The sequence below is a fragment of the Asterias rubens genome, chromosome 20, assembly GCF_902459465.1.
Source record: "Asterias rubens chromosome 20, eAstRub1.3, whole genome shotgun sequence".
In the NCBI taxonomy this organism is placed as follows: domain Eukaryota; kingdom Metazoa; phylum Echinodermata; class Asteroidea; order Forcipulatida; family Asteriidae; genus Asterias; species Asterias rubens.
The window spans coordinates 4,798,534-4,816,619 of NC_047081.1; the positions used below are offsets into that span (position 1 = coordinate 4,798,534).

The 18,086-nt window shown below is 41.5% G+C and overlaps 1 protein-coding gene across 1 annotated transcript; it reads right to left on the reverse strand.

Annotated features, from left to right (window-relative positions):
* Positions 1–13,941: 13,941 nt before the first annotated feature.
* Positions 13,942–15,848, reverse strand: LOC117304087. Its single transcript, XM_033788588.1, has 2 exons — positions 15,743–15,848; positions 13,942–14,435 (listed from the first exon to the last, which is right to left on the reverse strand). The coding sequence occupies exon 2, from the start codon at positions 14,424–14,426 to the stop codon at positions 13,974–13,976; it is 453 nt and encodes a 150-aa protein (XP_033644479.1). The 5' UTR covers positions 14,427–14,435; positions 15,743–15,848; the 3' UTR covers positions 13,942–13,973.
* Positions 15,849–18,086: the final 2,238 nt, after the last annotated feature.

Consider the following 18,086-nt stretch of genomic DNA (forward strand, 5'->3'; position numbering starts at 1 on the left):
TTAGCAATCATCCCCATTGTTTCACCATTGTAAAGGTATATCCATGACCTACTTAGAGATTGACATTATTTGTTCAAGGTTTTTCTTATTCTTGTTATTAAAATAGTAGCTCCCATCCATTGGTTGCAGTTTTTAGGACTCACCCGGTACTTTATCATGTTTAACAAACGACACTTTCATCAAGGTCATGGTATCCACTGTTACGTATAAAATTCGAAATGGCCACACCTTGCGGAAAGACTGCTCTGTACTGATGGGGTCGTAAACTACCCAGTACCCAGTACCTGTAGAATGGATGTGCGGCCTATTATTAGGCAAGCCTGACGCTAGTAACCATCACTCGGTGACTCTGAGTTTGTTAAAGATGTACTCTTTCTTGTTTGATTTCCAAGGTAGATTAGTTTAAAGGCAGTGGACACTATTGGTAATTACTCAAAATAATGATTAGCATAAAACCTTACTTAGTGACGAGTAATGGGGAGAGGTTGGTGGTATAAAACATTGTGAGAAACGGCTCCCTCTGAAGTGACATAGTGTTCGAGAAAGAAGTAATTTTCCACGAATTTGATTTAGAGACCTCAGATTTAGAATTTGAGGTCTCGAAATCAAAAATCTAAAAGCACACAACTTCGTGTGACAAGGGTGTTCTTTTCTTTCATAGTTATCTCGCAACTCCGACGACCAATCGAGCTCAAATTTTCACAGGTTTGTTATTTTATGCATATGTTGATATATACACCAAGTTAGAAGACTGGTCTAAACGCACACAACTTCATGTGACAAGGGTGTTTTTTTTTCATTATTATCTCGCCTCTTCGACGACCAATTGAGCTCAAATGATACACCAAGTGAGAAGACTGGTCTTTGACAATTACCAATAGTGTCCAGTGTCTTTAAAGGATTTTGGCACTTGTTTTAAACACAAAATATAATATACACAGATTTACATTAAATTTACTCAGTTTGAAAATAATGATGGTAGAAAGCTCCCCTTAAATTATTACTAGCTGAGGTTCTGTAGTTTATGAGCAATGAGAAAAGAACAAGTCACAAAAACAATTTGCGTCTCACTCTCACTCAGTGAGTCGAAAATTATTGTGGATGTAAAAACGTATTAACGAGTTATGGTATGTTATCTTTTAACATGCTAAAACTTAGACTAAACTATATTTCGTGACATTTCTCAAAACAACAGTACCTCAGCACCAAAGTCAAATAATAAACGACAATGGAAACTGACTACATAAATAAATTTTGGGGGATCAGGTAACAGCTCTGTGGTTTCTTTTGCAGTCTTTCACGTCTGTGTTCGAGTCCAACCTCAGATAAGACCGGAATGCCTTTAGATACATATTACTATACTGGCACCCCGAACAAAGATAATGGGTGCGTTCGATAGCTTCCCTGCTGGGTCGACCCCGGTTACCCCAGTTTGCCCGGTACGTTCGAATAGCTTTGACGTCATTGCAGGGGCTCACCCGGGTCAGCCCCAAGTGCCCTGCTTGTGGAGTGGGTCATTTGGGGTGACCCGAGGTGCATGACGTCACCACGAGAGGGTGAATGTGATCGTTCGATTAATCTTGTCAGGGGCTCACCCGAGTGAGCACCGCAGGGTCGACCCAGGGAAGCTAATCGAACGCACCCAATGTCAAAATAGGGAGATCGTGGTCATAGGGCTAGATAAAGAAAAAACATATGATGTTCACAGATGAACCTCGATTTATCAATGACACTTGAATCACACATCAACAATATCATTTTTCTGTCATCATTTCACATCTGGAATATTGGTAAGATACGCTAGTTCTTTGACAAGAGTGCCACAGAAAAAGTCATTCATTCATGTGTGACTTTTCGTCTTGACAACTTCTTAACCTCTTCACAATCAGTGAAGACTTTAATGTAAAAGAGTGAAAAGCCACTCGTTTTGTCCGCCATACCAAAGAAGCCGTATGGCGGACAACTCTTTTAAGTGTGAAAGACGGGTATTTTCCACTCAAGTTTAGAGTGAAGTTTGTCCTAATTTTACTCAAAAGGAGTGACACAGATTGACTTTCACTCTTAAAGCCATTGTACACTTTCGGTATAGAAAGAAAACAAAGTTCCCAGATTTACAAATAACTTACAGGATTTACAGAAGGTAATGGTGAAAGACTTCTCTTGAAATATTATTCCATGAAATGCTTTACTTTTTGAGAAAACATTAAAACAATGTAAATTCTCGATATCGAGAATTACGGATTTATTTTAAACACATGTCATGACACGGCGAAACGTGCGGAAACAAGGGTGGGTTTTTCCCATTATTTTCCTCCCGACTCCGATGACCGATTGAGCCTAAATTTTCACAGGTTTGTAATTTTATATAGAATTTGTGATACACGAAGTGTGGGCCTTGGGCAATACTGTTTACCGAAAGTGTCCAATGGCTTTAACAGAGCGAAACTAACACCACTCAGACAAGAGAGTGACGTTACTCTTTTACACTAGAGATAAGAGGTGTACCACTTGGTTCAGGCAGGAGATAAATGTATTTCGCCAGTAAAATGGAAAACAAATAAGGTAACATTGAATAGTCAACATTCATCTCATGGTAGCATTCATTGACACGGTGTCGTTCAAATTCAATATTTGTATATTATGTAAACCGAGGAAGGCACTTTTCTTCTAAGGTTTCCCAGAATGACAACTTTCCGTTTACTTTAAGATTATTAATGTGCTGTGCATGACCAACGACACGCTATACAGTTATTGCATCCAAGATACAGTCATGGTGTCTGCAGTACAAGGACTGCTGGAAAAAGATACCAACATTCCTATCGGGGAGCAGGATATACTACTGCCCACTTGGCAGGTCATTGACCCCGAAAAACCGGCCATCCATTACACAAAGGGCGAGGTAATATTCAAAATAATATTAAATACTTATAATAGGCATAATATGCTGGCTGTTCAAGGCGCAGTAAAACCAGAAACAAATGCTTTGTGGACAATGATTATCTGCCTTTAAGATGATTCTTTGAGAGATAATGAGCCAGTGAATTTGTTTCAGAAAAGGGTGACAGTGTCACGATGCGGGTGTGGTGTTTTAGAGGCGTTGACGTCAGACACTGTGGTTGTTAGGGTGACGACTGAAGAGAAGAGGTTAAGAAGTTGTCAAGACGAAAAGTCACACATGAATGAATGACTTTTTCAGTGGCACTCTTGTCAAAAAACTTGCGTATCTTACCAATATTCCAGATGTGAAATGATGACAGAAAAATGACATTGTTGAAGTGTGATTCAAGTGTCATTGATAAATCGAGGTTCATCTGTGAACATCATATGTTTTTTCTTTATCTAGCCCTATGACCACGATCTCCCTATTTTGACATTGGGTGCGTTCGATTAGCTTCCCTGGGTCGACCCTGCGGTGCTCACTCGGGTGAGCCCCTGACAAGATTAATCGAACGATCACATTCACCCTCTCGTGGTGACGTCATGCACCTCGGGTCACCCCAAATGACCCACTCCACAAGCAGGGCACTTGGGGCTGACCCGGGTGAGCCCCTGCAATGACGTCAAAGCTATTCGAACGTACCGGGCAAACTGGGGTAACCGGGGTCGACCCAGCAGGGAAGCTATCGAACGCACCCATTATCTTTGTTCGGGGTGCCAGTATAGTAATATGTATCTAAAGGCGTTCCGGTCTTATCTGAGGTTGGACTCGAACACAGACGTGAAAGACTGCAAAAGAAACCACAGAGCTGTTACCTGATTCCCCAAAATTTATTTATGTAGTCAGTTTCCATTGTCGTTTATTATTTGACTTTGGTGCTGAGGTACTGTTGTTTTTGAGAAATGTCACGAAATATATTTTAGTCTAAGTTTTAGCATGTTAAAAGATAACATACCATAACTCGTTAATACGTTTTTACATCCACAATAATTTTCGACTCACTGAGTGAGAGTGAGACGCAAATTGTTTTTGTGACTTGTTCTTTTCTCATTGCTTAAAAACTACAGAACCTCAGCTAGTAATAATTTAAGGGGAGCTTTCTACCATCATTATTTTCAAACTGAGTAAATTTAATGTAAATCTGTGTATATTATGTTTTGTGTTTAAAACAAGTGCCAAAATCCTTTAAAGACACTGGACACTATTGGTAATTGTCAAAGACCAGTCTTCTCACTTGGTGTATCATTTGAGCTCAATTGGTCGTCGAAGAGGCGAGATAATAATGAAAAAAAACACCCTTGTCACATGAAGTTGTGTGCGTTTAGACCAGTCTTCTAACTTGGTGTATATATCAACATATGCATAAAATAACAAACCTGTGAAAATTTGAGCTCGATTGGTCGTCGGAGTTGCGAGATAACTATGAAAGAAAAGAACACCCTTGTCACACGAAGTTGTGTGCTTTTAGATTTTTGATTTCGAGACCTCAAATTCTAAATCTGAGGTCTCTAAATCAAATTCGTGGAAAATTACTTCTTTCTCGAACACTATGTCACTTCAGAGGGAGCCGTTTCTCACAATGTTTTATACCACCAACCTCTCCCCATTACTCGTCACTAAGTAAGGTTTTATGCTAATCATTATTTTGAGTAATTACCAATAGTGTCCACTGCCTTTAAACTAATCTACCTTGGAAATCAAACAAGAAAGAGTACATCTTTAACAAACTCAGAGTCACCGAGTGATGGTTACTAGCGTCAGGCTTGCCTAACAATAGGCCGCACATCCATTCTACAGGTACTGGGTACTGGGTAGTTTACGACCCCATCAGTACAGAGCAGTCTTTCCGCAAGGTGTGCCCATTTCGAATTTTATACGTAACAGTGGATACCATGACCTTGATGAAAGTGTCGTTTGTTAAACATGATAAAGTACCGGGTGAGTCCTAAAAACTGCAACCAATGGATGGGAGCTACTATTTTAATAACAAGAACAAGAAAAACCTTGAACAAATAATGTCAATTTCTAAGTAGGTCATGGATGTACCTTTACAATGGTGAAACAATGGGGATGATTGCTAAAAGCGTTCCAGAGATATACTTGTTTCAATCAGATGGCTCAACTAAATTTGGAGGATGTGTTTAATTTAAAGACAGTGGACAGTGGGTAATTGTCAAAGACTAGTCTTTACAGTTGGTGTATCTCAACATATGCATGAAATAACAAACCTGTGAAAATTTGAGCTCAATCGGTCGTCGAAGTTGCGAGATAATAATGAAAGAAAAAACACCCTTGTCACACGAAGTTGTGTCCTTTCTGATGCTTGATTTCGATACCTCAAATTAATTCTAAACTTGAGGTCTCGAAATCAAATTCTGAGAAAATTACTTCGTTCTCGAAAACTACGTCACTTCAGCTATTATATATTAGAACAGGAAAAATCTTGAACAAATAATGTTCATTTATAAGTAGGTCATTGATTTTAATCAATGACAAAACATTTCGATGGTGAAAGGATGGGGATAATTGATATAGGCGTACCAGAGATATGCTTATTTCAATCGGATGGCGTAACAACATTTATGTTCGAGTCAATTTGAGAGGTGTGTTAATCTTCAAGGAGGCCAGGTACGATAGAAGAGCTGGACTTCAGTGGATTTTTTTCTTACATGATATAGCCAACAAAACTAAACGTTTTTTTTTCAGGGCCAAGAATAACCCAAAGGCTTATTTAAGAACCAACGAATCACGAAACCCAAAACGGCCCCTTTTAGGGCCACTTAAAAAACAATAGAGAAAAGAAAGACATTGGCACATTCCCTCCTTAAAGGCAGTGGACACTATTAGTAATTACTCAAAATAATTATCATCATAAAACCTTTCTTGATTACGGATAATGGGGACAGGTTGGTAGTATAAAACAGTGTGTGAAACAGCTCCCTCGGCCGAAGTGATGCCCTTTATATAAAGCTGGTTCACAATGTCCTCATCAACTCACGACCATCTGCTATTGATACTTAAACCCGTGATGTCGACTGATGACTGATTGCAACTACATCAACCTCTATAGTTCATGGAATAGTTACTCCATGGAATAGCAGTACACAGCTTGACGAAAACATCTTGTCCACCAGACTGGGTTTTAAAGTAACGCTTATAACTTAACACATGTCAAAGATAATGTTTCATTTGAAATTGATTAGATCATAGATTAGATTGTGATAAAGTGCCGTAAAGATTTGTGTATTTGAAATAAAATATTCTCGAAACTTAATCCATTTACATGCAAATCATTCATTATGCTTAGATATCATAATAAATCAGAAGTATTTCGAACCTTTATTACTTTTTATCGAACTTGTTGATGTATCACTATTACTCCAACTTACAGGTTGTATCAAGACCGTGGCATTTAACTTATAGTAGACACTCTACCCGGGATAGCGTGGGATTGTTGTCGTGCTGTTATGACACTTTACCCGGGATAGCGTGGGATTGTTGTCGCGCTGTGACACTTTACCCGGGATAGCGTGGGATTGTTGTCGTGCTGTGATGACACTTTACCCGGGGTAGCGTTGGATTGTGGCCGTGCTGTGATGACACTCTACCCGGGATAGCGTGGGATTGTGGCCGTGCTGTGATGACACTTTACCCGGGGGTAGCGTGGGATTGTGGCCGTGCTGTGATGACACTCTAACCGGGGGTAGCGTGGGATTGTGGCCGTGCTGTGATGACACTCTACCCGGGGGTAGCGTGGGATTGTGGCCGTGCTGTGATGACACTCTACCTGGGGTAGCGTTGGATTGTTGTCGTGCTGTGATGGCACTTTACCCGGGGTAGCGTTGGATTGTGGCCGTGCTGTGATGACACTCTACCCGGGATAGCGTGGGATTGTGGCCGTGCTGTGATGACACTTTACCCGGGGTAGCAATGGATTGTGGCCGTGCTGTGATGACACTCTAACCGGGGGTAGCGTGGGATTGTGGCCGTGCTGTGATGACACTCTACCCGGGGATAGCGTGGGATTGTGGCCGTGCTGTGATGACACTCTACCTGGGGTAGCGTTGGATTGTTGTCGTGCTGTGATGGCACTTTACCCGGGGTAGCGTTGGATTGTGGCCGTGCTGTGATGACACTCTACCCGGGATAGCGTGGGATTGTGGCCGTGCTGTGATGACACTTTACCCGGGGTAGCAATGGATTGTGGCCGTGCTGTGATGACACTCTAACCGGGGGTAGCGTGGGATTGTGGCCGTGCTGTGATGACACTCTACCCGGGGATAGCGTGGGATTGTGGCCGTGCTGTGATGACACTCTACCTGGGGTAGCGTGGGATTGTGGCCGTGCTGTGATGACACTCTACCCGGGGTAGCGTGGGATCGTTGCCGTGCTGTGATGACACGCTACCCCGGGGTAGCGTGGGATCGTTGCCGTGCTGTGATGACACTCTACGTGGGGTAGCGTGGGATTGTTGTTGTGCTGTGATGACACTCTATCCGGGGTAGCGTTGGATTGTGGCCGTGCTGTGATGACACTCTACCCCGGGGTAGCGTGGGATCGTTGCCGTGCTGTGATGACACTCTACCCGGGGTAGCGTGGGATTGTGGCCGTGCTGTGATGACACTCAACCCGGGGGTAGCGTGGGATTGTTGTTGTGCTGTGATGACACTTTACCCGGGGTAGCGTTGGATTGTGGCCGTGCTGTGATGACACTCTACCCGGGGTACCGTTGGATTGTGGCCGTGCTGTGATGACACTCTACCCGGGGTAGCGTGGGATCGTTGCCGTGCTGTGATGACACTCTACCCCGGGGTAGCGTGGGATCGTTGCCGTGCTGTGATGACACTCTACCCGGGGTAGCGTGGGATTGTTGTTGTGCTGTGATGACACTCTACGTGGGGTAGCGTTGGATTGTGGCCGTGCTGTGATGACACTCTACCCGGGGTAGCGTGGGATCGTTGCCGTGCTGTGTTGACACTCTACCCCGGGGTAGCGTGGGATCGTTGCCGTGCTGTGATGACACTTTACCCGGGGTAGCGTGGGATTGTGGCCGTGCTGTGATGACACTCTACCCGGGGTAGCGTGGGATTGTTGCCGTGCTGTGATTGATGTCGTATGTTGAGCAACTGCTATAGCTCAGCAGGCCTCAGCAAGTCTTAGAAGAAAATAAACAATAGTTATTATATAATTATAAATTGTTGTATCCATACTTTCAAATTGCTTTAAATCATTTTTAACCAACTGCTAACTATAAGAGTTAATAACCGGTTAAGGTTATCCATTATTAAACTATCACGTAAACTTAAGTTTGGTTCAGTTAATTTACCAACTGCCAAGTACCTTCTACGTGGCTCATAATAGTAAGATCTTTACAAATACATTTCTTTTCTTTTTTCTTCGATCTTACAGTATTTAACAGTTAAAACCAAACATATAAATTCTCAAATTAATTAACAAATAAATCAGGTTATTGAGGGGCAACTCGCCCTAGTCGCCCTTTCGTGTAAGACCTTATAACATGTATATAATAAATGTACATGTATTCAAAATCATTGAAGAGCCCAAATTGCCTTGTTTTGCATCCAAAAAAGGACTCCTTAACCGTAAATATAGCTGAAAACATTGCAAAATAGGTTAATGGAATGGCAGTAATGGAGGGGTGGAGTGGCGATTGGAGACTGGTGTTGAGGTCATGAAGTCCTCGTAAATCGGTCACTTACGTGGCTCTAAAGCCCTTTTCACACGACAAAGTCAAAATAGGGTCCTTGGTCCCCGGTGCCCGTTGTCTTGACCAAGGACGTTGGTCAAACTCAAACAGGACCTTTCACACGACGCAGAAACCAACGTCCCGTATCTCAGAACATTCGTCTTTTGTGGTGCTAAAGGTCAACATTGTTTATTGTCCATTTCACTGATATCTGCATCGCCAACGTATGTACCAATCATTTTCCTGCACTGTCTTGAGTCGGCGGCCCCTGAAAAAGATTTTGTTTTGGACCGTTGGAATGAACGTGTAGTTGTGTTGCTCGAAACATTTACTCATGCTCCGACCACCAAATTCCAATGGCAGAAAAGGTTACAATCGATAATAAACTGGGGAGTGCAGATTCTTACCGATGAATGTTGTCATAAATCTGGCACACATTTTGTTGCCCACTGAATTTTTTTTTTTATAAATCCGTGGTGTTCTATGCTCGACCTTGAAACTTATCGAACGAATGCTACGTAGGCCTACTCCTACAACTATGCTGGAATTTCATTTTAAAAACATCTAACGGTTTTAGGGAAAATCAAATTGATTTTCGAGAGTGAACTATTTAAAACATATTTCCACGATCTCATGCTAAACATTGAAAACTTCCTCTCTTGAATGAGTCGTGCACACACGTTCTCATAAACACTCTCAACGGGTTTAACGTTATCATATAACGGGGTCGAACATCTTGATTTTCTTGCACCATGTGTTTCTTCTTACGCAAGCAATTCACATTCACACAGCACACACGGACGATCGTGGTATAATTTTCACAACGTTGTACCGAAGTCTGGATCTTGGTCTTAAAAGGTATCTAGCATGAAACGCTACCTAAGCGAACGCATGACTTATAATATGACGTATAACGTAAGCTGCACTGAAACCCCAGCCCAAGCTCCCATTCATCACTGGTTCTGGGATTGACGACTGACAAACGATCTGCCCAGCGCACATTGCATGCATTTTCCGCTTGACTAAACACTGGCGCTACCTACAAGCGAACGTTATGATGACCTATAATATGACGTTTAACGTAAGTTGCCCTGACCACACTGACGTTGTCGAGTATAGTGACTGGCCATAAACTCCTTTTAAATGTCTATCAGATTAGCGCGCTGGGAACTTGCAACCTGCTGCCCGGCGCACATTGTCCACTTGACAATAAGCCAGAATGTAACTTCACCTACCATAGGTATAAATGTAGACACAAACGTGATTTAAAGTTGGTTCACTGTGAAACCAAACTTAAAGGTGGTAAAATCTTTCAAACTTGGCCTTTGAAGAAAATGTGCTTCTTTCTTGAATTGTTAAGTAATGTGGTCATATTGTTTGCTTATAAAAGCAATAGTTTCGTAACAAAATACCAAAAACTCTTACAATTAGCTTTAGATTACAACAAAATATTTTGTTCATGTATGTATCACTTCAGTTTGAAGTTTTATTCTACTCTTATATTGTTTGACACAGATTTTTGAAGAAATCTTTACGATGTAAATTCAGTTTTCGGAAAATGTTGAGAAAAAAACAAAATGCGAGAAAGTCACGTTTGTGACACCTGCCCCCCTCTACATGAAACATAGAACTTGATATTTCCGTGAGAACCAATGTGTCAATTCCAGATAGGAAGGACATCGGGAAAGTATGGAACTTAAAATAAACATGTTGTTATCGGTTTTTCACTATTTTGTCGTGACTCAGATGACCGATCCATTTCAAACTTCTACAGGTTTTTATGTTTGTGGTGGATTACATAAAGTGCTTATCACTGCTAGCAACTGTTTTGTTAGCAAAAAAAAAAAAAAAAAAAAAAAATCTGCACTAAAAATTGAATGAAACTGAGTAAGCACATGTATTTAATAACAGAAGTTACATCCACATCCCTGGCAAGGTATACATTTACAAGTTTTTTTTCCTTCTCAGGCATGGCAAAGCCCCTGCTATGTACCCCTCTCAGCCAGTTTTTCTGATTGCTCCTAACGTAAAGCCCTCATTCTGGGGCCCATATTGCCCTTTATTAGAGTAATATCAAACAATGTAATTTCGCAATCGCCGGTGTAAAGCTCCGGACAATGCATGCAATGGGCAGATCGTCTATCATTCATCGGAGCCACTGAATGGAGTTTAATAGGGCCAGTTACTTTAATACCAAGGCAATTTCAGTGCAGCTTACGTTATACGTCATATTATAAGTTATACATTCTTTTTAGCGTTTCATGCTAGATACCTAAAAAGACCAGAGACCCGTGCCTATTTAAGCAGAGGTACCTTTCACACGATGTAGATTTAACAACGTTGTGTTCTTAAGACCAAGGACCCCCTGCTTATTTTCCTCGTGTAAAAAGGCTTATTAAAGTAAGACTTTAGTAAGACTTTAGTAAGCCCTTACGTGTTATTCACAAAGCATTCGTATCGCTTTACTACCGCGTTACTTACTAAACCTCTCGTAACGCCTTCTTAAGCGGGAACGCGCTTGAGCTGAACAGTCATTGATTTGTTATGTAATTCACTGGAGCGTGATCTCATTGTCCAGAACGAGTATTTATACAGTGACTGGACTGGCTACAGTCACCCTGCAAACATGGAGCAGAGCCAGACTAAAGCAAGGAGGAAGACCGTTCAACGCAAGGAGGAGGCAAAGGGGAATCATTGGAAGGCGAAGTTTCTCGCCTGCTGAGATAGTGAAGTTAGTTGACCTTGTTGCATTGAATTGGTAGGTTCTTAACAACAAATTTTCAGATGTTGTAAGTTTGTAACGCTGAAGAGAAAGGCCGACACCTGGGCAAATCGCGGAGAATCATCTGTGTTGGAAAAGTCCTCAGAACTACCAAAGTGGTACATCACAAATGGGATGACATTCAGAGATTTCGCAAGCTTTCACACGACGCAAACATGCAATGAGAGTACAAAATGTAGTTGGTTACCCCTAAACTAAAAATATAAGATAAATAAATAAACGAAGTAAATAAATAAACGAAGTAAATACTACAGAGCAACTCGTTCGCACCTTTGTAACCTCCCGACTTGACATGGGAAACTCTCTCCTCTATGGACTGCATAATAATCAAATTTACCGCTTATCTCGTCTTCAAAATATTGCCGTCAGAATTGTAACCCGGTCCAACACTAGAGTCACATCACACCTATCCTACAATATCTACATTGGCTACCCATTAAGGATAAATCATCTTCAATATCCTTGTGTATGTCTATCGCTCATATCAAAAGGCACTTTATTACTATTAACTAAATAATCACCATATCTCTCAGAAGGACTCCGACCCCATACTCCCAACCGCCAGTCTTCGTGCGATCTAATAGCAAACATCTTTTAAGGAAACCCCTGGCCAAAACATCATTGGGTGAAAGATCATTTACTTCTGCTGCTCCTTCATTATGGAACGACTCGCCCGATCATGTTAAACTTTCTCCATCAATAGTGTTCAAAACTTCCCTCAAGCCTCATCTAATGAGGACTTCATAACTTTTTCCCCATTTCTTGTGTCACTGCGCCATGAGCATTTTTAGATGGATACCCGCGCATTATACATGCCCACTATTATTATTACTATTAACTAAATAAATAAACATAAACAATTATTTAATGATGAAATAACAAAATCACGAAATATTTACTAAAAAGTGAGAAAAAATAGGTTTGAGAAAATGTCGCAAGGATTGTAGAACATATTAAAAATGGTTGTTATTGGTATAAAGCTCAATTCGCCCGAAAATGTTGGCCAGGAATGTTAAGAAAGGGTTTAAGGAAACGCTATGAAGCCGAAAACACCCCACGTAGCACTAGTAAGGACTTACGCACTCGATTGAAGTTACGAGTGCTTCGTGAATATGACGCAACTCGCTAAGAACGAACTAATAACTCGTAAGTGCTTACTAAGGCCTAAGAAGGCTTCATGAATAAGGCCCCTGAAAGCAAATGTGCTTTTCCGTTCTGAGAAAGGCTTTTTCCCAGGCTGCTCATTGAAAATGTTTTGTGAAGCTGTTACGCAACATGTTCACAAAAGAAAAGCCCTTTTGTTAACCTGCGGACACCAACTCCTTATATTATTGCATTCTTGAGTTGCACAAAGGTAGCATAAACACAAACCCCATGATCAGTTGCCCATAAAGGAAATCAAGCTTAGCTTAATTTTTTTTATTGAAGCAATTCGGATAAACACAAACAAGTTTGATTTGATTATTGAATTCATAAAAGGATTCGTACGTATAATAGTCATAACAAGAATAGTTTCCATAACCTTTTATAGTAATTATAACCTATTACATGTATAAGCATTAGTAAAAATTCATGCGGCCTACAGTTAAAAATGAACAAAACACCACAAAGTTAAAATCAAAGTAATATATTACGAGGGTACAACCTCAAAGTGAGCGCTGATAACATAAGTCATGGCATATTATAATTATGTCACTGTTTTATCCAAAGTTCAACGCCATTTGGAGAGTTGAAGTTATCCTAGATTGGCAAATTTTTGGCGAGCTGCAGAGCAGTAAAAGTTTATTTTCAGGCTCAAACATTGACATTTGGATTTAAAAAAAAAACACTCAAAATTGTAATCTAAAACATTTAAAAATATTTGTTTAAACAAATATCAAACTCTCCGTCACTGGTGCCAGTTGAATGAGCTAAAACATTGATCAAAATAAACGGTCATAACTCCTAATTGCAATGATGTACTGACTTGAAACTAAAGTCAATTATTGCTCCTTACATGTAGATTCATATGAAAAGATAAAACTCAAAGAGTTAATCACTGGTTTCAGTTGAGTGAGCATGTACTGACTTGAAATTTAAATCAAATTAATAATGTTTACATAAAGATGCATATGAAACGATAAAACTCAAAGAGTGCATCACTGGTTCCAGTTGAATGAGCTAAAACAATGAAAAACCTTAAATGGTCATAACTCCTTATTGAAATGATGTACCGATTTAAAACTTTAATCAAATATTGCTGCTGACATGTATATAATATGAAAAGATGAAACTCAAAGATCACTGGTTCCAGTTGAATGAGTTAAATTTAAGCAATGAAAACCTTAAATGGTCATTACTTCATACGTGTCAATGTCCCCACCCCTTTGACCATCAGTTGATCAAATGATTGGTCTTTCCGTTAGTCATTGGTTCTATATCCTAGATATAAACATTTGAAAGTGTTTGATGTCCTAGACTGGACCGTTCCACATATCCAAAGGGGGATCAGACCCACAGCCGTGTAGTGTTTTCTGTGAGGTTTTGAAAGAACAACCAACATATTTTTATTCGGGTTTTTGGCAAGAATGCACATTTTGCACCCTGGCGAGGAGAGTTTGTGAAGCAGTTTCAGCAGCGGGTTGCATGTTAACCATATCAACCATCAGGTTTCCTCCTGTAGTATAAGGTGCTCGTGCTAACATTATGTAGGATCCCCCGGCGGTAACCATTGTGGATGAACACATGCCTCCATCATATCCGAACCCGAAGACGTTAACTTCTTTCGTGATCGGTAGAGACGTTTTGTAAACACAGTCGACTTCAAACTTGACCGTATACATCCCATAGAATGGTGGTTGTGGCATGTGGATAACTCTACCCTTGAATGCAATTGCAGCATTCTCCAATCGGTCGACGAAGCTTTGTGGACGCCAGTCTCGAGTTGGAGAACACGATGCGGCAATGTGTACCTCGATTAATATCAAGACACAAATAGCAATTCCACACAGAGCCTTCATTATGGAAATCTACAAACAAGAGAAAATACAGGCTATGAATAATCAAGTCAATTTAATTTGGGCAATGAACTGGTGTTCAAATTTGTATGAAGCTCAATGCGAGAAACAGAAAACTGATTTTTGGGGGTTGGTATTTGACTCGACCCAAAACGAAATTGAATCGCCGAATTCTGAATTTGAAACGCAGTAACAACTGGAAAAACAAAACAGCTTTAATTCGGACGCATGAAAATTAAATTGACTGCTCATTTGCCGAATTTGACCGAGAAAACCTATATTAAAAAGCAACTGCGAAGTATCTGTACAAGTTATGCCCGTCTTGTGACGCGAGCATTATTCGAAGCTCCACATACATGTACAGTGCACAACATAACTATTGAAGTCAACTGATGAAGCGAGGGGACGGTAACAAATTCTAAGCGTGTTTTTTTTCCAGGGAAGATTTAGTATCAATTTGCATGTTTTACCTACCTTCAGCGTTTGCTAGAGAGCCCTTAAATACAATTTTGTGGGAGGAAAAGGTACTCATGATGTTTTAAAACATATTCACAAATTATGGGAAAAATCAAGTGCACATCTGACAACAGATGAATCGGGTGAATTGGCAAAATTACTCACAGAATATACTGATTTAGATTTGGGTGAATACTCAGATATATGCATCCTATCATTACTGGCACGGCTACGCCAATCAAACATGTGGAGGACCCTGTTAGGTTTTGAAAATGAGGAAAAGGTTCATCTCGATTCATTGTTCAAAATGGGCGTTATAGAACCTTCAACTTCAGGATGGGCTTCACCCCCCAGTGCTCGTCAGAAAAAAAGGTGGACAAGTCTGTCACTGTATTGATTACAGAGCTCTTAATAATGTCACTGCTAAAGATCTTTCCCTTTACCAAATACACGTATAAGCCACTTCACAGGAGAAAGTCCGTTGTCAGCAGTAACAGACGTGCGCAGCTGGAACTCAGAAGTGGCTTATTGACGAATGTTTAGATGTTCTACAGGGAACCCAGTTCTTTAGAACCCTTGATACGACCAGTGGCTATTGTCAAAAAGAACTTGATGGCAGCGACAAAAACAAAACAGCCTTTTCAACAAAGTATGAATTGTTTCAATACTGTCGTATGCCTTTTGGGCTATGTAAATGCTCCAGTCACTGTTCAACGGTCGGTGAATTTGATACTAAGGGGATTGACTTTTGGAAGGAAGTTCTGGCCTATTTGGACGATGTAATTATATCTTAGGAAAGGATTTTGACGAAACTATGAGTACGTAAGGCAAAGTACTATAAATAAATTCACAACATTACTTACCTGTACCAGTACGTTAGCGCTACAGTTAGCATTCAGTCTTGATGTAACGAACTTTGGTTGGTTTAGGCCGAAGTGATGCCCTTTATATAAAGCTGGTTCACAATGTCCTCATCAACTCACGACCATCTGCTATTGATACTTAAACCCGTGATGTCGACTGATGACCGATTGCAACTACATCAACCTCTATAGTTCATGGAATAGTTACTCCATGGAAAAGCAGTACACAGCTTGACGAAAACATCTTGTCCACCAGACTGGGTTTTAAAGTAACGCTTATAACTTAACACATGTCAAAGATAATGTTTCATTTGAAATTGATTAGATCATAGATTAGATTGTGATATAGTGCCGTAAAGATTTGTGTATTTGAAATAAACAATTCTCGAAACTTAATCCATTTACATGCAAATCATTCATTATGCTTAGATATCATAATAAATCAGAAGTATTTCAAACCTTTATTACTTGTTATCGAACTTGTTGATGTATCACTATTACTCCAACTTACAGGTTGTATCAAGACCGTGGCATTTAACTTATAGTAAACACTCTACCCGGGATAGCGTGGGATTGTGGCCGTGCTGTGATGACACTTTACCCGGGGTAGCGTTGGATTGTGGCCGTGCTGTGATCCCACTCTAACCGGGGGTAGCGTGGGATTGTGGCCGTGCTGTGATGACACTCTACCCGGGGGTAACGTGGGATTGTGGCCGTGCTGTGATGACACTCTACCTGGGGTAGCGTGGGATTGTTGTCGTGCTGTGATGGCACTTTACCTGGGGTAGCGTGGGATTGTGGGGAACGGCACCTTATATTTAAATGTTGCTATGGGACGGGATCATGGAGAACGGAGGCAGGCATTAGAGCACGTGGGACGGGGAGGGGAAGGGCAGGGGGACGGGGAACGGCACCTTATATTTAACTGTTGCTATGGGACGGGATCATGGAGAACGGAGGCAGGCCTTAGAGCACGTGGGACGGGGAGGGGAAGGGCAGGGGGCGGGGGAACGGCACCTTTTATTTAACTGTTGCTATGGGACGGGATCATGGAGAACGGAGGCAGGCATTAGAGCACGTGGGACGGGGAGGGGAAGGGCAGGGGGACGGGGGAACGGCACCTTAACTGTTGCTATGGGACGGGATCATGGAGAACGGAGGCAGGCATTAGAGCACGTGGGGCGGGGAGGGGAAGGGCAGGGGACGGGGGAACGGCACCTTATATTTAACTGTTGCTATGGGACGGGATCATGGAGAACGGAGGCAGGCATTAGAGCACGTGGGACGGGGAGAGGAAGGGTAGGGGCGGGGGAACGGCACCTTTTATTTAACTGTTGCTATGGGACGGGATCATGGAGAACGGAGGCAGGCCTTAGAGCACGTGGGGCGGGGAGGGGAAGGGGCAGGGGGACGGGGGAACGGCACCTTTTATTTAACTGTTGCTATGCGACGGGATCATGGAGAACGGAGGCAGGCCTAAGAGCACGTGGGGCGGGGAGGGGAAAGGCAGGGGGACGGGGGAACGGCACCTATTATTAAACTGGGTTGCTATGAGACGGGATCATGGAGCACGTGGAACGCGGAGAGGAAGGGGCAGGAGGACGGGGAATGGCACTTAACACGCAGCTCCGTTTTTCAGGACACGCATCCGTCCTCCAAGCAAATTATGACAAACTGAATAAACATGCTTTAGAAGTTTACACATGGGGACATTCGTTTTTATTTTAAACCTCGCGGCAGCAACTCCTCTTTGGTTACCCCCCCCCCCCCCCCCCCCCCCGCGCCCCAACACACGACTTTCTTTGTAGTTCGGAATTGCCAGGAAGCAAATATGACGAACTGAATAAAACACACCTTAACAAGTTAAGCTAACACGTTTAAGGAGATAAAAAACAAACACAATATTTCAATTTCAAACTGTTTTTGTATTTTACGCTAGCACGTAAAAGGAAATGAAACACAAATACAATATTTCTATTTCAAACTGTTTTTGTTGTTACTACGCTAGCACCTTTAACAAGAAGGGTTTTAAATTTCTAAAAGTCTTTGGCAAGTTGGCTTTTTCTATAAGTTTCAAAACACTAACACAATATTTCAAATTCATACTGTTTTTATTTTTACGCTAGCACGTTTAACCTTAATAAACCAAAAATTTGAATCGCTAAGGTTTCGCCAATGAAAGTAAATGCAGAAGCCAATAAGCTAAAAACGTTAAGAAATTAAAAACCCATCTGAGCCCTATTTCATTGCACTGCTTTCCGTGGAATTCTGCGCTTACGCGCCCAGCTGCGTCGCCATAGAAATCACACATTACAGTGCGCGTAACTTGATACCAGTTGTTTTT

Bases quoted from the DNA above. Each gene is read 5' to 3' on its own strand.
- LOC117304087 (XM_033788588.1), bottom strand. From the start codon at position 14,426: ATGAAGGCTCTGTGTGGAATTGCTATTTGTGTCTTGATATTAATCGAG.